We start from the raw sequence: 26,511 nt of genomic DNA on the forward strand, positions 1-26,511 counted from the left end.
GATCATCTTGTTCTATCTGTGGTGATCATATGATCGAAGATCGAAAGTCAAACGTCAGACATGACGTGACATAATAGGGGTTTACGATAATTGTATCGGAGTGGTCGGAACAAGAAAATGCCTTACGAATATTCACTCTGATGATTCGATCCCATTACGAAAATGCAACCTCAATGCTCAGATATAGAAAATCTGAGCGCTCTAGTCGCCCTTGCTTATTTGTCAGATTAAAGAATGATCTGAAATTTGCGCATGCGTGTTGTTTACAGGTATAATAAAAAAAAAAATAAAAACAGATGTTTCGTTAAGTTACAAAGAAAGATTGTTTTATTGACTGTTGAATGAAACATGAACTTCGTTTCGTTCTCTTCAGTTGTCTTGTGTAGAAAAAAAATTAAAAATGGCAATATGTTAAATAACAATTTAGATATGGTAGATGTAGATGAACATTATTATTATTGTAGTCGTACATCATACAGGTACCACTTTTCACATTTATTTGTAGAATTATGCATGTAGATAGTGATAGAGGTTAGATTATATCGGTTTCGACTAGGTGCTTACGAAAATAGCCAATTTAAAAGAGCACTCTGACCAGAGTAAGCAGCGCTCGGATCAGTTGGTCAGATATATTTTTCGTAAACCCCTGATGATGATTGACAATACTAACTCCTGTAATCTGTGATACTAAGAGGTTATAGTTATGGCTTATGATATATTTATGTTTTCAAATTATTGTTGAACATTTTACTTACATATAATTTCCAATACATAAATCTACAGTTTGGCACACAAATAAATAATCAAAATTAGCACAATATATTGTATTAGGAATAAACAATTTTTGAAGGTATGCCACAGATTTGAAGCTTGAAAGTGTTAAAACAATTTATGTTTTAGATGTCTTCAAATTGTATATTCTGCAAAATAATTTCAGGAGAATCTGCTGGAGAAATACTGCATCAAGATGACGAAGTAGTAGTATTTAAAGACATAAAACCAGCATCCAAACATCACTATTTGTCTGTACCTAAACAGCATATTATCAATATAAACTATTTAAAAACGTCAGACCATAAAAACTTACGTAAGAAAAGCATACTTTTATATATGGCTATGGTAATTACTGTATTTTCAGTTATCAAATTAATGGATAATGGTAAAAAAGTTTTACGAGATAACGGTGGCAATGTTGATGACATTCGGTTAGGTTTTCATTGTCCTCCGTTTAACTCTGTAGCACATTTACATCTACATGTTATATCTCCGGCATCGGAAATGTCATTTTTAAGTCAAGTTGTGTTCAAACCCAATACATGGTGGTTTCAATCGGTAAGTAGGTATATTTAAATTTCTCAATCCACAAAAACTTGTTTATGAATAATTATTTTAATTTAATTTCTATCTGCTGGAAAGGGGACGGCATATTATTATTCAGTAGGCAGCATTTGCACCTTTTACTTTTCCCGTTAAGGAGGTTTATCTGATTTGGAATTGACGAACAAGTATTCAAAAAAATTAATATAAGCTTATTAATATGAACAAAATCCTCAAAAAAAATTATGACTAGTTTGGATACCTAAGAGACGAGATATTAATAAAATAATTGTTCACGATTTAGTACAGTCTTATGAGAATGCCCATTTTTTTGGTCTTTCCACTTGCGCGACAATTGACGAACAGTTTCACAGCAACTTGTATAAATAGGAAACCGATATCTAAGGAATCGTATGACAGCTCGTAGAAATTGATTAGGTACTTGTAAGATACATAATTTATAATAATTCTCCTTCAAACTGCTGTCATTGACTAACTTAACCTCCATATTCATGATAGCGGCAACGCTGCGGTTCTCGAAGTAGCGTATTATTTGAAATTGGCAGATGTGACATATGATGTATATTTCAAGCCTAGGCATCCAAAGCCAGCCAAGTGCAACATTGCCAAATCTAAAGGTTTACTACTTTAGTCACTAGCGAATCTGCAGAAACTCTCGTTAGACTTTAGACGTACCTCCGTACCTGATAAACCTCCTTATGTAACTCTCCATTAAATTCTCTCTACTCTTAAATTACTTTACTGATGAAACTTTTCTAAATACGTTAACCAGTAGCGAGATATAATAAGTCACTATTTCTAAAAACCCCAGAAATTCGATGGTTCTAGATATTCAAGAAATTTGATCACTGCTTTTAATTCCTAATTCTGAGAAAAAGAATTTTGTACTTTATTTTAAAAATGAAATATATTCAAGTTATTTCACGAAAGAATATACAGGCTGTCTTATAAAAAACGCTCCAAGCTGTAACTCTGTTAACAATTGTTCTATTTAAAAAAACAAAAGACTTTTGTTAATGGCTTGACAAATACTACAATCGAGCATCGCCTATCGTTAGAACGTTAGGCGATTTTCAATAATTGTTTTTTCTTAAATGTCATTATTTTTTTGGCTTGTTTGATGGAGTATTTTTTCTTCAGTAAACGATATATTACAACTTGATATTTGTTAAATATTTTATGGAAAAAATTTTTTTTCACAAAATTTATTAGAGAAATGCTGTCTAATTCACGGCAACTTGTGATAGAAATGTCAAATTTTCCATGAAAACAATTAAATTTAGAAACATTCAATGTCACGTGCGCGTCATTTCCTAGGCAAAATACGTATCAGTGTATTGTCAAGTGGTCATTAATTACAAAGAAATTATTGTAACTTAAAAGGTATGAACAGTAATGAACTGACCGATATGTTGCAAGTATACTTTCAATGTAATAAAAATAGTGCCCAAGCAGAACGTCTGTATGCAAATCGGTTTCCAAACAGGGATGTCCCACAGCGATGAAAATTTAAAAGACTTGAAGACAATATCATAATGTATGGTGCTTTTAAAAAGCCTAAAAATTTGCAACACATTTTTAATGGTCCTGTAGAATTAGACGTTTTGCTTAGTATTGAGTAAAATCCACAAGCTTCTACTCGAGAGATTGCAAGTAATATTAATTCTTCAAAAGATATGGTACACAAAATCTTTAAAAAACACAAATTTAAATCATACATACCACAGAAAGTGCAAGTATTAGAAGATAACGATTGTGTCCGAAGGGAGCAATTTTGCGATTTTTATTTAAATATTATGATCCAACAAGACACAGGATTTTGGAGAAAAATTATATGGTCAGATGAGTGTACCTTTAGTAAAAATGGCATTTTTAACCGAAATATCCATCGATATTGGAGTCAAGAAAATCCCAGAATAACTGTGTTGAAACCAATTACCAAGGGAGATTCAGTGTCAATGTTTGGTGTGGGATTCTAGGTAATCGATTAATTGGATCATTTTTCATCGATGGAACTCTTAACTCAAGACAAATATCAGACTCTTGTCAGAAAATCTTGCAAACTCTTTGGATACCTTACCGCTTGCAGAAGTGTATAGGATTTATTTTCAACAAGATGGTGCTCCCCCGCATAATTCTAGAAGAATCTCTAATTGGTTAAATGATAATTTTGATGAAAGGTGGATTGGCATGACTGATCCTGTTCGATGGCCCGCCCGTTCTCTCCTGACCTCGCCCCCGCAGATTTTTGGTTTTGGAGATATCTTAAAGATCAAGTATTTTTGACACATCCAGAAAATGTAGATATTTTAAGAGAGAGGATTATAAACGTTTGCCGTGAAATACCTCCAAACTTAATATCAAATGCTACGTATGAAGTAGCCAGAAGATGTCAATTATGTATTCAACAAGATGGAAGACAGTTGGAACAATTTTTATAAGGTTTTTTATCGTTACATTTTTGTTTTGTTGTTGATCTGGTATCTATTTGTTTTGCTTTGTTATTACTTTAGACATAGCATTTCTCTAATAAATTTTGCAAAAAAAAATATTTTACAAATATCAAGTTGTAATATATCGTTGACTGCAGAAAAAAATTGCATAACTTTCTGATGATGGCAAAAAAAATAAAATCAGTGCTCGATTGTAGTATTTGTCAAGCCACTAACAAGTCTTTTGTTTTTTTAAATAGAACAATTATTAACAGAGTTACAGCTTGGGGCGTTTTTTATAAGACAGCCTGTATATTTTTTGTGTTAAAAATTTGTTTTAAATAAAATGTACTAAAATGTTTAAATCGTTGGTGCAGTAATTTTGCATTTTTGTGGAAGTAATAGGAGGGGAGGGACATAGTCCCTAAAAAATCCAAAATTTCTATATCAACGATTTTTTCTAGAAATGCAATAACTAGAAAAATAGAAAATTGGAAAAAATCTTTGACGTAGACATTTCGCATTTTTTTAGAACTATGCCTTTCCTTACTTCTAGCTTTGTTAAAAGTTAAGTGTAGAATTTCTCGAATAATTTTTTCTACATTTTCATACAAAAAATATTAAATCATGTCAACCAAAGGTTATGGGAGGGAGTGGAATTGACTTTGCTGGTGGACCTAAATCATGAAGCTCCGCCACCGCTGAACTGAAACACCAGTTACTACCTTCATAAATGATTACAAGACACGTGACTGCCAAGCAACATTGCAAAACTGCTATTGGTAACGAAAATTCTCTAAATCTTAGCATCACCTATATTAATGATCCGTTTACAATGAACAATGACAAAGCATTACGTCTGCTCGCTCGAGATGAATCACAACAGGTAAACAAAATGTTGTGTTTTAATGTAGTCTTGAACTTACCATTTTAATAATTTTTAATTTTACCGAAATTTAATTGTCAACATGAAGGAAATAAAATTACTGTTCGAAACAGAATTTCTGGTCATGTGGCTTGTAATCATTTATGAAAGCTCTGTAGTTATTATTTTCCTAGTACTGGTATCGGTTCTACTTTCAACTCATTTTGTGTAATATATTTTTACTTATAACTCGCACCAAATAGATATATAAATTATAAATTCATTTTTATATTTTTTTAGGCTGATCAAATATTAGAAAAGCTCGATATGGATAATACGGGAAGTAAGCTATAAATAAAACAATATAACTAGGGGACATATAATATTTTACTGGTACTATTATTTTTTAAACATAAATCGTTATTATTAAAAATAAAATTATTGGAGAAACATTAAAATTAATTTTTAAATAAGTGGAATCCAATAAAGGAGGTAGTAAAAGATAAAAGTGACAATATTTATACAATTAAATATAACGTTAATTGTTCTGTAACAAATGTAGTTTTATTTCTTCCACTAAACATTTAACTAATTGAAAATTTCGTCTTTGGCATTTTGACTAAATTTTATATAGAATTTCATTACTGAAAAATATTAATGAATGGATTCCTTCTTTCAAATACAATAATTTTCAGTCAGCAGCAAAACGAGGAGTTTAATTTTAAATAAAAACAAAATAGATACAAATGATTTTATCTTTTGAAAAAATATTTCATGAATTTTGTCATATTTTTCGAATATTTCAAAACTAAATTCAGTTACCCGACAACATGTACTTATTTATCAGCGATAAGACTTCAGTAGACATAATGACATGATTTGTTTAAAATTAATCAATAACTGAACATTGGTGCAATGAGCGAAACAAACACTAATACAAATCGATTTCTAATTAATGGCAAAGTGAAATGGCTTGAGATGTCTGATACCTTAATTATATAAAAGACAAACTGGCAAAATAATATTTTTCAATAATGAACTTATTGATATTTTATAAAACTACATTACTACATATTTGTATACAATTTTTATATCCAACTAAGTCTAATTTAAGTCTTTCATTCTTTCATATTTGTATGTATATAAAAGCAACATATATCAGCGATTTTTTTACAAAAAGACACAGTAAATAATTTTTAAATTTATTAAAATATATGGTAATACTACTTCAGCAAATAAAAAAATATGTAAATGTCAAATATTTTACTTGCTTGACAAACAAGTTTTTTTTTAATAAAATGTAATTATAACATTATAAAAAATAATTACTTTTATGGAACTTTGTTAATATTTGTACACTTAAATAATCAAATGCAATTAAATCACAGTATTACGCGATACAATAATTAATACATAAATATTTTACTGTGATGAATTAAAAGGAATTGAGTAAACATATTAATGGGCCCTATGGCATTTAAGGACATGGACACTATTTCCGACCATACTAAATTTGGTCCAAATACTACAGCCAAATTTTGTGCATTCATTTTGTTTAAATCAGATCTTTCCATTACCTGCAACACACAACAGTCTCAGTATATTGTATATTTTTTAAGCAAATATTAATGCAATGAAACTGTGAGTAGATACTAATGGATTGGGAAATAAGTAGTCAGTTTTTTTTTTCAAATTTTAGTTGCTTTGTTAGACTTAATTTTTGTGATTTTCATTCAATTGAAATGGAATGTCAAGTTGATAAGATTGTTAATTTTCCACACATGCTTTTAGTTTTAATCGAGACGGAGAAAATGTTAAAGCCGCTCAAGCTGCTCCGAAAATTTATGCCGTATATGGTAATGATGCGATGAATGAAGGGCCCGTTGATGGTTTTCGCATTTTAAAGAAGACTTTGACCTTACATGAATCATTCTGGATGCCCTGTTGAATTTGATGAAGAGCTATTGAATCAATTCCTTAACGAAAATCCAAGAAAATCAACAAGGAGATTGACTCAGACGATGGCATGTAATCACAAAACAGTAATAAACCACTTATATTTGAAGGAAAAAGTTCAAAAACTAGGTGCTTGCGTCCCACATGTTTTGAATGAAAATAATAAGAATCAGCGCTCCGCAATTGCCGCTGATTTGCTCTGTCGTCATCGATCAAGACGTGGTCATAACGAACGTTTTCTTCATCATACTGGTAATACAAAATGGTGTATGTATGTGAATTTGAAATAACAGAAAGAATGATTAAGTGCAAAAAAAACAAGCCACTCCACGAACAAGATCAGAACTTCATCCTCGAAAGACAATGTTATGCGTCTTGTGGGATTGGAAAGGGATTCCTTTTCATGAACTCTTACTGACCAATCAAACCGTCAACGCAGAACTCTATGTATAATAACTACAACGGCTCCACACACAAAAAACACCTGATCGGTAATACGACGTTCTTTTGCAACTTGACAATGCGCGACCACATATCGCCAATATGACTAAAATGGCCATTCGGGAGTTTAATTGGGAAGTTCGGCCCCACCCATGCCTTTACAGTTTGTTTCAGACAGCTAAAACAAATTGATCATAAAGAGTGAAAATTTTTCCAATTTACGTCCCTTATTGAGTCAAAACAAAAATCCATCATTTAAATTTTATATATAAAATAAGATATTATCCACGTCACAAAATGTAGCGAATAGGTCTCTCCTACATCAAGGCAAGCTTTCGCATTCATGGAAATTTGAACCCTTTGTAACACATTTTCATCTATCAACGTTACAGCATCGCGAATACTAGATATATGAAAAAAAAAATGAAAGTCCACAGGAAGTGAGAAATTTCGTGAATGAAAAATTGAAAGAGGTGGACTGAAATCATGGCCTCCTAGATCACCAGATCTGAATCCAGACATCTGCAGATTTGTTCTCTAATAATAATGGTTTAAATGATGCATTTTTTTGTTAATAAGAAAAGCCAATCAGAAAATGTTCCACTCTAGGTGTTTGGTTTGTTTTATTAGTTCTCTGAATCAAACCCTCATTATTTTTTGAGTTTGTCTATTAGTAAAAGTAAAATTCCTTTAAAAAATCCTAGCTAAAAAAAACACTTACAGAATACAATAGCAGCACAATTTTTATGGAATGCAAATAAAATATTGCAAAAAAAATTTAAATTTTATAATTTACTAGCGGCCCGTCCCGGCTTCGCACGGGTGGACATTTATTTTAATCATTTTGGGATATAAAAAATATAGCCTATGGTACTCAGGGATAATGTAATAATGGTGAAAGACTTATTGAAATCCGTCCGGTAGTTTTTGAGTTTATTTGTAACAAACATACATACATACAAAAATACAAATCTTTCCTCTTTATAATATTAGTATAGAAGTATAGATTAATAGACGTTTTTGTGTTTTTGGATCAACAAACAAAAAAAGTATGATTTTATATGTTACTTTTTCACCAATTTAAAGTGTTGTCTTTGTCACATAAGATCATAAAACAGTCGACAAGGTTCGTTCTAAACAGGTTTTCAAAAATAGGTATTTTTAGTGAGACCATCTATTTGCAACTACATACGTTGGAAAGTTAGATCCTTTACTGATGTACTCTCAAAATTTCGTGGCATTTGGATGAATAGAAGCAGAGTCATTGTGTCTGAAGTGACAGGAAGTTGTGTCCTCGGTACAAAAATGAGCATCGAACAAAAAGCTAATATTAAGTATTGTTTTCATTTTTTTCTACCAAAACGTTTCAATTGATAAACCAAGTTTATGATGATGATTGTTTATCCCTTGGCAGAGTTCATGAGTGATATACGCGGTTTAAAAACAATCGTGAGGACATAAACGATGAGCAACAAATTGGCCAACGAAATCCGTGATCACCACAGATTCCATCAAAACTGCATGAATTCATCAAAGATCATCAAAACTATTTCTTGAAATTCATGGAATTGGAATTGAGCATCTCAAAAACATCAATTTATCACATTTTGTTCGAACATTTGTGGGCTACCGAAAAGTGACTGCACGGTTTGTTCCGCACAAGTTGATTGACGACCGAAAATTGCTCAGAATTCAACATTTGAAGGATATCATCAAGGTGGCCAAAATGGACAAAAACTTCCTTTACAACATTGTGACTGGTGATGAAACGTGGTGTTTTGAAAATAGCAACCAAAGTGCCGAGTGGAAGGCCCCAGATGAGCCAAAACGCAAAAAATCTTGTTTGAAGAAGTCAAAAATGAAGACAAAGTTCATTTGTTTTTACGATTCCCAGGGCATTGTCTACAAAGAGTTCGTTCCACAATTCTAATCTCATTGATAGACACGTGTGACCGATTTTTTGACTAAAAGCATTAACTTTCAACCACTCCCCATTTGCCTGTTTTGGCACCATGTGATTTGTACCTTTTCGGAAAAATGTATTTACTGATGAAAGAAAAGTGTTTTGTTGATGTGGAAACCATCCAAAAAGTTTGTACCGACATCTTGAAAGACATCCCCGCCGACGATCTAAAACACTCATTCGACATGCTTTTTGACTGTGCAAATCGTTGTATTGAACCGCCATTTGCTATATAAAAAACATTAAGAGTTGAAATTATTACCTACCCTAGATAAGAAACTAATGATGTACTTAAGAACCTTGTAATTATCCTCAGGCATCTTTTCCATAATAAGTGTAGAAACTTGTCTCAACTGCTCGTCTTTATTCCAGCCTAAAACAACACTGTTTAGAATATGTTTTCATAAAATCCATAATTGTTCCTTACATTGAAACTGAACTATTTCATCATATAGTTCATACGTTAAAAGAGGTTCTTTTAGTTCCCTTAAAAACATTTTTAGCAGCACAGCTGCCTCGTGAGGATCTTCGAAGTTAGGCCTTTGGCCCAAATTGGCAACCTCTTTAAGAGTCCGAACTCTTACTGCATTGGCAGATCTTCTAAAAATACCTTCAGTCTCTAAAGCTAAACAATAATTTGTAAATACATAAGGACAGAAAAACCTGTGGGATTGAAGATAGAAATATAATTAGAAAACAATAATTAGTTTGGATTTCGTCCTATTTACATTACAGTTACATTTATCAAATGTAATAAATATATTATTATCTGTAATGTAGAGCTTGCAGGATGTCAAGCCAGAGCTAGTGGTTATGGTAAATAAAGCTCATCAAATTCTTCAAAAATTAAATTACAAAATTAGAGCATTTTTTTCAATACTGTCCAATAAAGTCGGTACATTTGTTAAAGTGCAATTTCTACATATCTGATTTTTTTGATAAATATCACTATACGGGGTGATTCACAACTTGGGAATAGATGCAGCATGAAAAATGGAATCAATATCGTAAACAAATTTTTTGTAAAATCCTTTCAGACAGCTAAAACAAATTGATCATAAAGAGTGAAAATTTTNTTTACTTAGATTTTGGAGAACTGCAAATATGGCATGTTTTATTTTGCCATATTTTAATTTTTTTTTACGAATTTTAATTTAAAGATTAACACAATAAAAATATATAATCATCATTTAGGTGTCTCAATATGTGGAATTACCAGATTATTAAGGGTAAAATAAGACGATTTAATTAAAATGTACTATTATCTTCAGGTACTTCTTTTATACACTAGAGGACATTAAAATTGACAAATCTCGTATGATTTTTAAACTCTGACCATTTATGTAAATGCATTTTCAGTCTTTGTAAAAAAGACAAATTGATGCCCTTCTTGATTTATTATGACACAAACAAACCAACATATAAGTTTTGAGGTCAAAATCTCCCGTTCCCCATTTTCACTTTAAATATATCAGAACGATAAAGTTAACAAGTCAGCATTACATTACAGATACATGTTTAGCAGATTGTTACAGAACATAAATGATTACAAGCCATCTTTGATTTTAACTTTTATTTAATTTGTTATTTTAGATTTAGTATTTTTTTGACATTCCTGTACTCTCTAGTGTTCAAAATAATATTACAATATAAATTTCTATATCTAGCCTAGATATAGTGGCGCCCTTGATACAATCTAGTGTTTCAACGTAACCCACTACTCCGCTGGCTTCCAGAGCTACATTTGCGTGCTTGTTTTGGCCAATTTGACGTAAAAGTGTTGCACGTATAGAAATTGGCGCCCAACGTGGGGCGTTTTCAGTGCAATATGAGAGTATTCTCTGGTTTTTCAGAGATGATCGGAGTATACTTTAGGTGAGAATGGGATAAGGATGGAAACATAAATGGGATTAAAGAGAAAATGATGGTATTTGGGAATAAAATCAATATGTAACGAAATTAACTAAAATTTCATTACAACCAGTAGTAGTTTTGTTTGAAACAGTAATTAAAGTATCGAGTTTCGAGTTTGCAATTCAATAAAAGTTATTTAAACAATAAAATCAGTTATGTTAGAATTATATTTTTTCATGACATTTTATTTATCCTATCGTCGATCACGTTAATATTGATGATTGATAAGATTTAGAGATTCTTAGTTGACAGTACCAACGTGCAATGTTGGTTGCCTAAGCTCGGCGGTTAAATGGCTTGTAATCATTTACGGACGTATATACATTCTACTTACCATCAGGTTGATCTAAGTATTCTACACAATGTCTTACAACAGGTGGTATTACAACATTATAAAATTCTTTAATGGTTTGTAATGTAACTCCAAATTGTTGTGTTGGTGAACTAGGTTGGAAGTGATCTACATTTGATGGTGGTATGTGACCTCCTATTTTTTTATCATGTCTGAAATAATTAATATGTTTTTATTATTATTATTACAGTGGATTTTGGCTTTCAATAAATGATTGGTTTCACATAGAAAATATGTAGATTTCAGTTCACTAACAACTTCGATTAGTAAGACTAACCCCCTTACAACTTAATTTTGAATAGTTTTGTCTGGTTACTACCTTGTTAACAGACATAACAATTCCCAAAATCCAGGAGGAACAAAAATAAATTCTCTTACATTTGTATTTAGAAGAAAATTGTATGGATCAAGCTCTTGTAATTTCAAAGCAATACTTTTAAAGATAATTATTGAATGTTACATTTTGGAGATACAAATACAAAAAAATTGAATGTCTTTGATTACAGCACTACCATAAATCGTTAAAAATGTGTCGGACAAACGCTACATACTTTTAACTGTAGACTCGGAATCGGCAAGAAAAAATAAGGATTCCTATGTAAGATTTCAAAGTTACTCCCTGCCCCACCTACAAAGAAGGGGAGGGGGACTAATTTCACCACTAATGTATTTCCTCCGCAGAATGATTAAATTTTGATTATGGACATTTTTTTCGTAGGGCTTATTTTTCGAGAAATTTTTAATTACTAAAAAATTACTTCTCAAGAAACTGCTATTATCGTATCTCAGGGACAGGTGTTTTTATGGGATGCTTGGTCAACTCACTTTCCTTCGTTTATGACTTATCAGAGTGCTTGATTAAATCTGCTTTCAAATGAATCCATTTTGTTTTAAAAATTCCATTTCTTTTGTTAAAAATATTTTTTATAAAAATGTTTTATTGTTTACATTTAACGTTTGTGTTATGTCTTTCTTCATGTTTTTTTTGTAACTGCAACAACAAAATAAACATACAAAGAAAGAAATAACTTAAGAAACAACCCATTTTAGTGAACAGAAAATTACTATGTCCATGTCGTTGTTCCTGGGTTAAAAGTAATTTATTCACCAGCCATTCATATTTTTACAGGTAACAATTTCCCAGTTATTTGAAAATTGTAAAACTGATAAATGAATTTCGAGTATTCACATAGAACGTGGTATTTTTATTGCAAATATATTGCAGAATTGTACACAGGTTTTCAGCAGGAGAAACTGAAAAAATTGAATTCCTTTGATTACAGCACTATCATGAATTGATAAAATGTTTCAGACAAATCCTACATACTTTTAATTGTGGAATCCGAATCGGCAATAAAAAATAGGGATTCCTATGTAAGATTTCAAAGTTAAACCCTGCCCCACCTACAAGGAGGGGGGAGGGGGACTAATTTTAGCACTAATGTGTTTCGTCCACGCAATGATTAAATTTTAATTATGGAAATTTTTTTCATAGAATGCTTATTTTTCGAGATATTTAAAACTTTCAGGTGAAAAAAAATCACCCGTTACAGAGATTTATCTATAAAAAAATTATTTTAAAAGAGCATTGTTTTGAAATCACAAAATTTTCAAAAATCTTGGTTGTACCATTTTTTTTGCAAAGTATGAAACTAAATGAGATGATAGTAATGGAATTTTACGTGAATGCCCCTGAACATAAGTATACAATTTTCACTTTACTAATTACATCATCCGTTTAGTGTGACACGATTTCCTGAATCTATGTGTCCTTCAAAAGTCAGTTGTCAAATTTCTAGCTGCTGGTTCTTTGAATCTTTTCATTTATTATTTCCAATAGTCTAATATATTTCTATTTTCCATTATCACCAAAAAAATGATGACTGCTTAATTACAGAAGTACACGCACGTGAACCAAAACTAATAGTCAATTACAATTACAAAATCGTTCACGTGCAACAAGCCTACAGTTAGGTATGCATGGATAATTACAGATTTACAGAAAGTCGATCAACTTTAAAATATTCAATTGTAAATTTATTAATCTATCAATTTTACAATCATTCATGCACATTATCCAATACAAAGCTCTATCACTGACTCGGTCGTTCTAGCCTACTACCATTTTAACTTCTAGAATATTTAAATATATATTTAAATTATATTTCTATCTCTAGAAAGTGTTGAATGATGTATTAATTAAGAAAAATTTATAGAAGAAATTACAATTATAAAACGGAAGTTTTATTTGTTCAAGTAAATTTTAAATATTGTATTGTTTACAGGTACACTGTATATGAGAACTCCGAAGAAGTCCATGAATCAGACAACATCACGAAGATGTAAAAAATCGAAGCAGATGAGCAGAACTATTAACACCTTAAGATGTAGATTATACCGAAAGCAGAAACCTCCAGCGTCTTTGTATTTTTACTTTAGTTTACACACTGAAACTGATAAATAATGTAATCTTTCCGAAAAAAAAAAATATCTTGTAGTCTTGATGTTCTAACACTTAGAAAAGACGATCACTTAAAAATAGCTACGATAGAAAGATTTTACCATTTCTACAATTTACTTAGTAATGATTTTTCAAGTGATCTCCATGCAAATGGATTAATAGAATAAAATTATATAAATAACACAAAACTTGTAGAAAAAATGTCAAAAAATAATACATTAATGCACATTTAATATGTAGTAATGGGTACTAAGGTAGGTATTAAAAGGCATTATATGCAAAACAGGGTTTAGTGTACATAATCTGGACCAACGGATTGCTCCTAGTTCATAACTTTCTAGTAAATTTATTTTACATTCAAAAATAATTTATTTCCTTTTATGAAACACTTTTTAAATAAATAGGCAGGCAGAAATAATTGTCAATTTATGTCTTACAGTTTCATTGTTACTATTAATAAAATCTTTTGCACAATTTGACTATTTCTAGCTGTACAACTTGCTTTTCCAGCATATGTCATTAAAATACTCGATATCTGAAAATTTAAATTTCCCGGTTTCATAGCATCATCTGATACTCTCCGATGCTTCAAATGTTAATAAAAGTCTGCTGAACTGATAAACTAGCTTAACGGATTCTATCATCTGATCTAGCACCTTCTAATGCTTCAGATGTTTATTCATTACTAATTTTATAGTCATTATTTTTATGGTGAAATCGGTTTTTTGGATAGTCAGTTATCTGGTTTCATATAATTCGGATGTTCATGAAATCCAAACCTGTTATTCGATTCTTCAAATAACCGATTATTCAAATATCCAATTATTTGATAATCTGTTTATTCAAGCATCCATTCAGATGGAAAGAATCCGATTATTCAATAGGATATAGTCTTTGTGTTACGTAGTTATTGACATTGGTTACATATTAGATACCTACTACAAAAATTAGCTTGAACTATTACAATTTTATCTGAAATCAGTTTTTACGGAATCTGGTCAGCCTGTTTCACTTCTTTTCGGTTTTTTTCAGCACTACTTCTTATCTTTCCTCTCTCTAACCCTTGATTTAATTAATACAGTGCTATTATTACATAATTACAAATTCGGGATACTATTACAAAAATTGTAGTTATACTTCTGCTTTTTCAAAACAAAATAAAATAAAAAACATTACAAATTTTTGTATTTTTCTTTTTGTATAGGACATTTTATTAGAAATAGTTGCCCTTAATGGGAGATTCTTGAAATCAAAATTCATTAACATATTCGACTTTTATAATCTTCGATATATTTTCCATATATCCCAGAATCTACAAAATCGAGCAAAGAAATTTAAATCTGAACAGCACTTAGACACTAACAAATTGAAATTAAAACTAATTTATTATAAATATAGGGACACTATAATAATTCGTAAGTCCTTTTTAGGTATGACTTTATCCTCTGGATAAAAAGAATTAAGTCTTACATGCTTGCTCATTCTTAACCAACTGCTGCTCCTTTCCAGATGTCAATGCTTACAAAAAATGAAAATAAATCTAGGGAATAGTTAATATTCACTTTGTGTTTATTGCCAGAGAATGCAAGTTACATATTGGTGTAATAAATACGACCTATTTTCAAACATTGCTTCATTGTGAATAAAAAAGGTATACTACTTAGAAATAAAAAACCCAACCGTTTTTGATATAATGACATCTAGGAAGAGAATAGAAACTATAAAATTTCAGTTTCTTAAATTTTATTGAAAATCTTACTTTGATTCCAAGAATCTCCCATTTGTCCGATTTTATCCCTATTATAATACTAGTACTGCTTTGAAATTTTTTTTTTTTTATTAAAATAAATCTAGAAACTATATTTTCAAATGTCATTAGGTATCTTAAAATCTCAAACATTCTGTACATGAATTATTAAAAAAAAAAACACTTACTCTATAACTTCCTGTGGGATATCCAATTTTTCGATTGGAATAAATTCATTAAGCTCTTTAAGAGTGTGAATATAGTTTAACTTCCTCCCGAATTTTGCACTTATAAGAGGTCTAAAAATTTGAGACACAAATTTTAAAAAATTTGTTGGGTGGACTAAAAATAAGGCCTTGAGGTTCTTCTTGTAATTTCTATCAAATGCTTTATAAGCTTGTATCAGCCATCCCAAAGATGGTTTATTTTTACTGGAGAGACCATAATGAAAGTATATTAGGCTATAATCCTGCTTTACATAGCTTTCCAAGGTGTATTTCAAATAACTGCAATAAAAAAATATACCTATATTAATAATATTACATTATCAGTACATTACTTATAGCATTACTAGAACTAACTAAAAGATGCTAACTGCTATAATACAAAATGATCAAATAAACAGACAAATAGTGGTAAAATAAAAACCTTTAAAAACAATTTCGTATTGTATCAATCAGGGTCCACTTTCTAGCATAATTTCATCTGTACGTTATTCCGCAATAATGAGAAAATTATATTAGTCAAAGGTATATTTTTCACATTTTTTTTTTTTAGTATTGACAAGTGTTTCTATAATTTGTTATGCAACTTCCTTATTTTAAATGGAATATTCTACAGGGTGTAGATAATACTGATAAGTATGGACAACGCTTCACCTTGAATGAAAATAAGACTATTTAGCCTAACTTACCCATGTACAAAAGTACACACCTACTGAGATATAGCCTCCTAACGGCCAGTTTCACAATCGTAGGTTATCTTTTTGGTAAGGTAACCTTGACCCAAGAGTTAACTTGTGGTTAAACAATTATTGAACTGTTTCACAACAGCCATTATGTCTTCAAGTAAGCCAACCTGGGGTTAAGCTGATTTTTAGAATGTTATTACGAATTTATTCCAATAGACAAGTGACAAAATTTAGAAGAAAATATACTGTGCTTTTAAACTTTTTAGCATGGAAGATAAGTGAAATAATAAGAATAATAATTCTCACAACTCTACTTGCTACGGCTTTATTTCACAGAAATCTAGGGAGGTTCTTAGAAAAGATCCATTGGCAAAAAAANATTTTTCATGACATTTTATTTATCCTATCGTCGATCATGTTAATATTGATGATTGATAAGATTTAGAGATTCTTAGTTGACAGTACCAACGTGCAATGTTGGTTGCCTAAGCTCGGCGGTTACATGGCTTGTAATCATTTACGGACGTATATACATTCTACTTACCATCAGGTTGATCTAAGTATTCTACACAATGTCTTACAACAGGTGGTATTACAACATTATAAAATTCTTTAATGGTTTGTAATGTAACTCCAAATTGTTGTGTTGGTGAACTAGGTTGGAAGTGATCTACATTTGATGGTGGTATGTGACCTCCTATTTTTTTATCATGTCTGAAATAATTAATATGTTTTTATTATTATTATTACAGTGGATTTTGGCTTTCAATAAATGATTGGTTTCACATAGAAAATATGTAGATTTCAGTTCACTAACAACTTCGATTAGTAAGACTAACCCCCTTACAACTTAATTTTGAATAGTTTTGTCTGGTTACTACCTTGTTAACAGACATAACAATTCCCAAAATCCAGGAGGAACAAAAATAAATTCTCTTACATTTGTATTTAGAAGAAAATTGTATGGATCAAGCTCTTGTAATTTCAAAGCAATACTTTTAAAGATAATTATTGAATGTTACATTTTGGAGATACAAATACAAAAAAATTGAATGTCTTTGATTACAGCACTACCATAAATTGTTAAAAATGTGTCAGACAAACCCTACATACTTTTAACTGTAGACTCGGAATCGGCAAGAAAAAATAGGGATTCCTATGTAAGATTTCAATGTTACCCCCTGCCCCACCTACAAAGAAGGGGAGGGGGACTAATTTCACCACTAATGTATTTCCTCCGCAGAATGATTAAATTTTGATTATGGACATTTTTTTCGTAGGGCTTATTTTTCGAGAAATTTTTAATTACTAAAAAATTACTTCTCAAGAAACTGCTATTATCGTATCTCAGGGACAGGTGTTTTTATGGGATGCTTGGTCAACTCACTTTCCTTCGTTTATGACTTATCAGAGTGCTTGATTAAATCTGCTTTCAAATGAATCCATTTTGTTTTAAAAATTCCATTTCTTTTGTTAAAAATATTTTTTATAAAAATGTTTTATTGTTTACATTTAACGTTTGTGTTATGTCTTTCTTCATGTTTTTTTTGTAACTGCAACAACAAAATAAACATACAAAGAAAGAAATAACTTAAGAAACAACCCATTTTAGTGAACAGAAAATTACTATGTCCATGTCGTTGTTCCTGGGTTAAAAGTAATTTATTCACCAGCCATTCATATTTTTACAGGTAACAATTTCCCAGTTATTTGAAAATTGTAAAACTGATAAATGAATTTCGAGTATTCACATAGAACGTGGTATTTTTATTGCAAATATATTGCAGAATTGTACACAGGTTTTCAGCAGGAGAAACTGAAAAAATTGAATTCCTTTGATTACAGCACTATCATGAATTGATAAAATGTTTCAGACAAATCCTACATACTTTTAATTGTGGAATCCGAATCGGCAATAAAAAATAGGGATTCCTATGTAAGATTTCAAAGTTAAACCCTGCCCCACCTACAAGGAGGGGGGAGGGGGACTAATTTTAGCACTAATGTGTTTCGTCCACGCAATGATTAAATTTTAATTATGGAAATTTTTTTCATAGAATGCTTATTTTTCGAGATATTTAAAACTTTCAGGTGAAAAAAAATCACCCGTTACAGAGATTTATCTATAAAAAAATTATTTTAAAAGAGCATTGTTTTGAAATCACAAAATTTTCAAAAATCTTGGTTGTACCATTTTTTTTGCAAAGTATGAAACTAAATGAGATGATAGTAATGGAATTTTACGTGAATGCCCCTGAACATAAGTATACAATTTTCACTTTACTAATTACATCATCCGTTTAGTGTGACACGATTTCCTGAATCTATGTGTCCTTCAAAAGTCAGTTGTCAAATTTCTAGCTGCTGGTTCTTTGAATCTTTTCATTTATTATTTCCAATAGTCTAATATATTTCTATTTTCCATTATCACCAAAAAAATGATGACTGCTTAATTACAGAAGTACACGCACGTGAACCAAAACTAATAGTCAATTACAATTACAAAATCGTTCACGTGCAACAAGCCTACAGTTAGGTATGCATGGATAATTACAGATTTACAGAAAGTCGATCAACTTTAAAATATTCAATTGTAAATTTATTAATCTATCAATTTTACAATCATTCATGCACATTATCCAATACAAAGCTCTATCACTGACTCGGTCGTTCTAGCCTACTACCATTTTAACTTCTAGAATATTTAAATATATATTTAAATTATATTTCTATCTCTAGAAAGTGTTGAATGATGTATTAATTAAGAAAAATTTATAGAAGAAATTACAATTATAAAACGGAAGTTTTATTTGTTCAAGTAAATTTTAAATATTGTATTGTTTACAGGTACACTGTATATGAGAACTCCGAAGAAGTCCATGAATCAGACAACATCACGAAGATGTAAAAAATCGAAGCAGATGAGCAGAACTATTAACACCTTAAGATGTAGATTATACCGAAAGCAGAAACCTCCAGCGTCTTTGTATTTTTACTTTAGTTTACACACTGAAACTGATAAATAATGTAATCTTTCCGAAAAAAAAAAATATCTTGTAGTCTTGATGTTCTAACACTTAGAAAAGACGATCACTTAAAAATAGCTACGATAGAAAGATTTTACCATTTCTACAATTTACTTAGTAATGATTTTTCAAGTGATCTCCATGCAAATGGATTAATAGAATAAAATTATATAAATAACACAAAACTTGTAGAAAAAATGTCAAAAAATAATACATTAATACACATTTAATATGTAGTAATGGGTACTAAGGTAGGTATTAAAAGGCATTATATGCAAAACAGGGTTTAGTGTACATAATCTGGACCAACGGATTGCTCCTAGTTCATAACTTTCTAGTAAATTTATTTTACATTAAAAAATAATTTATTTCCTTTTATGAAACACTTTTTAAATAAATAGGCAGGCAGAAATAATTGTCAATTTATGTCTTACAGTTTCATTGTTACTATTAATAAAATCTTTTGCACAATTTGACTATTTCTAGCTGTACAACTTGCTTTTCCAGCATATGTCATTAAAATACTCGATATCTGAAAATTTAAATTTCCCGGTTTCATAGCATCATCTGATACTCTCCGATGCTTCAAATGTTAATAAAAGTCTGCTGAACTGATAAACTAGCTTAACGGATTCTATCATCTGATCTAGCACCTTCTAATGCTTCAGATGTTTATTCATTACTAATTTTATAGTCATTATTTTTATGGTGAAATCGGTTTTTTGGATAGTCAGTTATCTGGTTTCATATAATTCGGATGTTCATGAAATCCAAACCTGTTATTCGATTCTTCAAATAACCGATTATTCAAATATCCAATTATTTGATAATCTGTTTATTCAAGCATCCATTCAGATGGAAAGAATCCGATTATTCAATAGGATATAGTCTTTGTGTTACGTAGTTATTGACATTGGTTACATATTAGATACCTACTACAAAAATTAGCTTGAACTATTACAATTTTATCTGAAATCAGTTTTTACGGAATCTGGTCAGCCTGTTTCACTTCTTTTCGGTTTTTTTCAGCACTACTTCTTATCTTTCCTCTCTCTAACCCTTGATTTAATTAATACAGTGCTATTATTACATAATTACAAATTCGGGATACTATTACAAAAATTGTAGTTATACTTCTGCTTTTTCAAAACAAAATAAAATAAAAAACATTACAAATTTTTGTATTTTTCTTTTTGTATAGGACATTTTATTAGAAATAGTTGCCCTTAATGGGAGATTCTTGAAATCAAAATTCATTAACATATTCGACTTTTATAATCTTCGATATATTTTCCATATATCCCAGAATCTACAAAATCGAGCAAAGAAATTTAAATCTGAACAGCACTTAGACACTAACAAATTGAAATTAAAACTAATTTATTATAAATATAGGGACACTATAATAATTCGTAAGTCCTTTTTAGGTATGACTTTATCCTCTGGATAAAAAGAATTAAGTCTTACATGCTTGCTCATTCTTAACCAACTGCTGCTCCTTTCCAGATGTCAATGCTTACAAAAAATGAAAATAAATCTAGGGAATAGTTAATATTCACTTTGTGTTTATTGCCAGAGAATGCAAGTTACATATTGGTGTAATAAATACGACCTATTTTCAAACATTGCTTCATTGTGAATAAAAAAGGTATACTACTTAGAAATAAAAAACCCAACCGTTTTTGATATAATGACATCTAGGAAGAGAATAGAAACTATAAAATTTCAGTTTCTTAAATTTTATTGAAAATCTTACTTTGATTCCAAGAATCTCCCATTTGTCCGATTTTATCCCTATTATAATACTAGTACTGCTTTGAAATTTTTTTTTTTTTATTAAAATAAATCTAGAAACTATATTTTCAAATGTCATTAGGTATCTTAAAATCTCAAACATTCTGTACATGAATTATTAAAAAAAAAAACACTTACTCTATAACTTCCTGTGGGATATCCAATTTTTCGATTGGAATAAATTCATTAAGCTCTTTAAGAGTGTGAATATAGTTTAACTTCCTCCCGAATTTTGCACTTATAAGAGGTCTAAAAATTTGAGACACAAATTTTAAAAAATTTGTTGGGTGGACTAAAAATAAGGCCTTGAGGTTCTTCTTGTAATTTCTATCAAATGCTTTATAAGCTTGTATCAGCCATCCCAAAGATGGTTTATTTTTACTGGAGAGACCATAATGAAAGTATATTAGGCTATAATCCTGCTTTACATAGCTTTCCAAGGTGTATTTCAAATAACTGCAATAAAAAAATATACCTATATTAATAATATTACATTATCAGTACATTACTTATAGCATTACTAGAACTAACTAAAAGATGCTAACTGCTATAATACAAAATGATCAAATAAACAGACAAATAGTGGTAAAATAAAAACCTTTAAAAACAATTTCGTATTGTATCAATCAGGGTCCACTTTCTAGCATAATTTCATCTGTACGTTATTCCGCAATAATGAGAAAATTATATTAGTCAAAGGTATATTTTTCACATTTTTTTTTTTTAGTATTGACAAGTGTTTCTATAATTTGTTATGCAACTTCCTTATTTTAAATGGAATATTCTACAGGGTGTAGATAATACTGATAAGTATGGACAACGCTTCACCTTGAATGAAAATAAGACTATTTAGCCTAACTTACCCATGTACAAAAGTACACACTTACTGAGATATAGCCTCCTAACGGCCAGTTTCACAATCGTAGGTTATCTTTTTGGTAAGGTAACCTTGACCCAAGAGTTAACTTGTGGTTAAACAATTATTGAACTGTTTCACAACAGCCATTATGTCTTCAAGTAAGCCAACCTGGGGTTAAGCTGATTTTTAGAATGTTATTACGAATTTATTCCAATAGACAAGTGACAAAATTTAGAAGAAAATATACTGTGCTTTTAAACTTTTTAGCATGGAAGATAAGTGAAATAATAAGAATAATAATTCTCACGACTCTACTTGCTATGGCTTTATTTCACAGAAATCTAGGGAGGTTCTTAGAAAAGATCCATTGGCAAAAAAATGTATGTCAAAAGTAGCTGTTCTCTGGCATTGAGATAGTTATTTCTACATAAGAAAATAAAAAAATTAGGTACTGCAATTTTCAAAATATATAGAAATATAGAACATGTACCTTTGCGTACGGTGATTAATAATATCCTGTATTTCTTCTAATAAATTTTCTACTGTACGTGGGAAAACCCTAAATCTTGTGAAAAAGTCTTTTGGGTCATATTCTTCAAAAAAATTTGACCTTTGAAAATTCGTGGTCTCCTAACCTCCTCATCGCTAATGTAAGCATTTACCTCGTAATTTTCAATTACACCTCATGTTCTGGTGATCTTTATCATGACATAACCAAGACATTGACGTTAACCAGATGTCATGAAACAGCTCACTTGCAGTTAACCTTTCGTAAGAAATTAACTACAAGTTAACCACAAATTGTGAAACTTGGTGTAAATATAGAAGAGATAACCTAGTTTTTTTCAAATAATTTAATAACTATTGCAGGGACAGGACACCCTGTATATATAGTTTACAAAAAAAGTAGAGATCAAACCATTAACTCCTCTTTGGGGAAAATATATTTTATACAATTTTCCATTTACATCTCTCTTTTTCATATACAGGATGTTAAAAGATTCCAAAAAAAAAGAAAGTTTTTGTTAAATACAGTGTAAACTCTTTTTAATGAATCTTAAGGGACCGGGGATTCTTTTTCGTTATAAAGAGTTTTTGTTATACAGTGTAGGAAAGTACCGATGGTCTATCAGAAGTTACGTGAGAGCGATAAAGTAAGCCATAGAAATCCATGTGATAGACAAGGATGGCTATAATGAAGGCGTCTAATTAGTCAACGCCCATTTCGCGTTGACTAATTAGACGCCTTCATTATAGCCATCCTTGTCTATCACATGGATTTCTATGGCTTACTTTATCGCTCTCACGTAACTTCTGATAGACCATCAGTACTTTCCTACACTGTATAGTGGGAAGAAGGAAAAATAACCAAATTTCACCAATTACAATAATTTCCAATACTTCGGCAAACTTCTCAGTCTTGGCTTTAACAATTGGCCCGAGATGGGTACATTATTATGGCGCTGATTGTTAAACCACGACAACATTGCTTGATCTAAGTCTCGAAGACTTTTGGCTTCCTTAATTTTTTAGTAGACACTCCCTGCAGTTCCGCCTGTAGAATTGCTTCTTTGTTTTTCCAAATGGTAGTAACAGTAGATGGACTGAGGCCTAAACGTTTTCCAACATTACTTTTCTTTTCTCCTTTTTCTATCGCACGTATCAAATAAACATTTTCGTTAACACATAACGCTTTTCTTTTACTGGCCATCTTGACAGTTTTAAAGTAGGTTTACGACTGATAATACACTATAGGTGCCTATAGTGCGTTTAGTAACTGAGTGCAAAATTTCCTAGAAACAATATAATCCAAGAGTAATGGCACACGTGTTCGAGGCAATTAGCAATAACAGAAGCAAGGCAGTTGTTTATGACCTCAGGGTCTTTCTTAGAAATTTCGGCACCTCAAAGATTTAGTCGGAACCTTTTGCAAGCTGATTATAAAAACAATTACACTATTAAATACTTCTGTAAGTATTTGCTGGCATCTAAATACGAACATATATAGAGCTTGATTTTCGAGATGTTCCATGAGAACCATTTTGTTTATGCTATGCTTTGGGCCTGACAAAGTTATGTATTTTGAACTCGTGATCGCAAGAATTTTAGTTAATCTCTCTCTTCAATTTACTTAATCTAACTTTAAAAATCTGATTAAAATTTCATTTAACAATAGAAAATCCTAGAACACTGAGCACAATATCAATACGTAAATCACTCAGGAGGGGCAAAATAAAAAACTTCTTTTTTTAGCTGCTGCTGTCATCATTTAGTTAAATATTTGTATCTGAATTAGAATGAAATATTCATGAAATAATGATGATATGCCCAATAGAATAATTTATGGTGCATGAATATAAATTTATTAAATTAATTAAATTTACATCTGATGAAAGAAATAATGGGAATAGGTGATTTGTAACTTATCCGACTACTGCACCAGTGTATAACATGAGATAAGTGAATTTTATCTTATAATTTAGTTAAACCTGTAGGTTTAAATATGAAATGTATTTCATATTTGCACCAGATGAAAAGTGTGTAAACCTACATCTATAATATATCTTAATCAGTACCATTTAAGGAAATTTTTGTACAGCTTGAAAAAATAGGTAGTTAAAAAAACAGCGAGGGATCGGTCAAATTACATATACAAAGAAGTTACAATATCTAGTAAACCAAGCCCTAAATCAAAATTTCAAAACAGCGAAAAAAGATAAAAAAGTTTTTCAAAAAAGCCAGTACCTTGGAAGAATATTAGTTGATGATTTAACCTACTTTTTGTAACACTGTACTTTTACATATTTGAAAAAGCAAAATTTTTAGTTTGAAACATTTAGCAAGTTTTGTTCTGCAAAATAACTTTAGACAATTTCATTTTGTAGAAGAAAGTGCAGATAAAAACTTCTCTAATTGTAGTAATTTTTTATTTCATTAATAAATCAATGAAGAGAAATCGTTGGAAATAGTTTTCAAGTTCGAAGCTTGGCCGCTAGGGGGCGCAATCTACATACCAAAACATAAGTAGGAATTTTTCTCAGAAATATTTCTTATTCAGGTATATTAAATCGTAAAAAATAGATAGCCGGATTCATTGCGTATAACTTTTGTTATTGACATTTTTTTCTATCTCTTGACAGAAATGATGGGGGAAGCACCTAATGTCTCATCAGAAAAATTAATTTTTTTAAGCATTGACTCATCAAAAGCTCATGGTTGAAAAGGTCTTTTCATGCTTTAACTCGTGGTGAATGCGTAATGTCATTTACCTCAATATGGAAACTGTTGGCGATGGCGTTATTTCAAAAGAATGCCGTTTTGTGAATTTTTTTCAACAATTTTAAATGCAATGCTATAGTTTTCTTTACATAAACGAATTCAGCACAAAAAATTGATGAGTATAGTATAAGTTAGAAATTTCTAACATAAGTGTAGTTTATTTATTGGCGCTATTTATCCAAGTTTAGGTTGTTTCACGTTTCCTTAAAAAAGTGAAATAGAATAAAATATACTTTCTCTAATATTGTACCTCGCCGACCTTAGTGGGACACCCTGTATAATTAAAAATTTTTATCATACAGTCAATGAAAATATATCACCATCAGTCATTTTCAGGAAAAACGCATTTCATAAGATATATCAATCACTATGTCCCGTCAATTCAAAATTCGATTAAAAAAAAATAGTTGTCGGTGCCTGCAGAAATATTTATATCTCTTTCTTATGCAGGATGATTAATGTTTAACATAGTTTAACCATCTACAAATAAATTGTAAAATTGTATGCATAACTTATCATTTTGGTTGGCGTTTTGCCAATTTCACACCATGACATTTTTTCGTTTCAATAGAACTCACTATTTAATATTTAATATTATTTCACTTTTTTTTTAATTGTCATTCACAGTAAAATTTGGATTAACATTTTACATGAAAATAAATAAAAGTTGTTAATAAGTTAAATAAGGTACCTACCTTAAGAATAAAGTATGATCAATTTCCTTAACAGGAGGTAATTTACATGCATATACGACAATTATTTTCCTTCCATCTGAATCGTCACCTTTTACGTCAACTATTCCATATTTAGATATATCCGCAAATTTTTCTGGTGATGTATCGCCAACTTCTGGATAAGAAGTCGAACAAAATAAACTGTCAAAATTTTCCTCGCAGGCTTCTGCTAATTCCTCTTCAAAGTTATCTTCTGTAAATTCACACACCGGGGAACTCATTCGATTCGATTCAATATGGATTAACTCAGCTAAAAATGAAATGAGTAACAAATGATTAAAATAGTGATTACCTAATTTTGTTTTTTAATAAATAAAGGATCGTGTGAGAGAAGGTAAATTACTTATATTTATTTATGAGCCAGATCTATTAATATGAGGGTGGTCTGAAAAGTTTCCGACCTCAACATGAAGATGGCAGCACTCATAAATAAAAGCTAG

General features: G+C 30.4%; 2 protein-coding genes across 3 annotated transcripts in view; one reads left to right on the plus strand and one right to left on the minus strand.

The window, feature by feature from the left end:
- Nucleotides 1-678: 678 nt before the first annotated feature.
- Nucleotides 679-14,872, plus strand: LOC108912705 (histidine triad nucleotide-binding protein 3). Of its 2 annotated transcripts, none has more exons than XM_018718023.1 (4): nt 679-850; nt 901-1,087; nt 1,139-1,332; nt 13,547-14,872. In XM_018718023.1, the coding sequence occupies exons 2-4, from the start codon at nt 901-903 to the stop codon at nt 13,559-13,561; spliced, it is 396 nt and encodes a 131-aa protein (XP_018573539.1). In that variant the 5' UTR covers nt 679-850; the 3' UTR covers nt 13,562-14,872. The 2 variants fall into 2 exon arrangements, with proteins under 2 accessions (XP_018573539.1, XP_018573538.1); XM_018718022.1 differs by lacking the exon at nt 13,547-14,872 and adding an exon at nt 4,936-5,868.
- The window catches only part of LOC108912706 (rho GTPase-activating protein 8), a 29,283-nt gene continuing 8,689 nt past the window's right edge, over nt 5,918-26,511 (minus strand). Inside the window, exons 3-8 of the mRNA XM_018718024.2 lie at nt 26,033-26,321; nt 21,338-21,655; nt 16,924-17,093; nt 9,423-9,620; nt 9,262-9,368; nt 5,918-6,212 (exon numbers count right to left, since the gene is read on the minus strand). Of these exons, the coding sequence (XP_018573540.1) occupies nt 6,042-6,212; nt 9,262-9,368; nt 9,423-9,620; nt 16,924-17,093; nt 21,338-21,655; nt 26,033-26,321 (1,253 nt within the window). The 3' untranslated portion in view covers nt 5,918-6,041. The remainder of the gene's footprint in view (nt 6,213-9,261; nt 9,369-9,422; nt 9,621-16,923; nt 17,094-21,337; nt 21,656-26,032; nt 26,322-26,511) is intronic.

Source organism: Anoplophora glabripennis, unplaced genomic scaffold, assembly GCF_000390285.2.
Source record: "Anoplophora glabripennis isolate ALB-LARVAE unplaced genomic scaffold, Agla_2.0 scaffold668, whole genome shotgun sequence".
NCBI classification, from domain to species: domain Eukaryota; kingdom Metazoa; phylum Arthropoda; class Insecta; order Coleoptera; family Cerambycidae; genus Anoplophora; species Anoplophora glabripennis.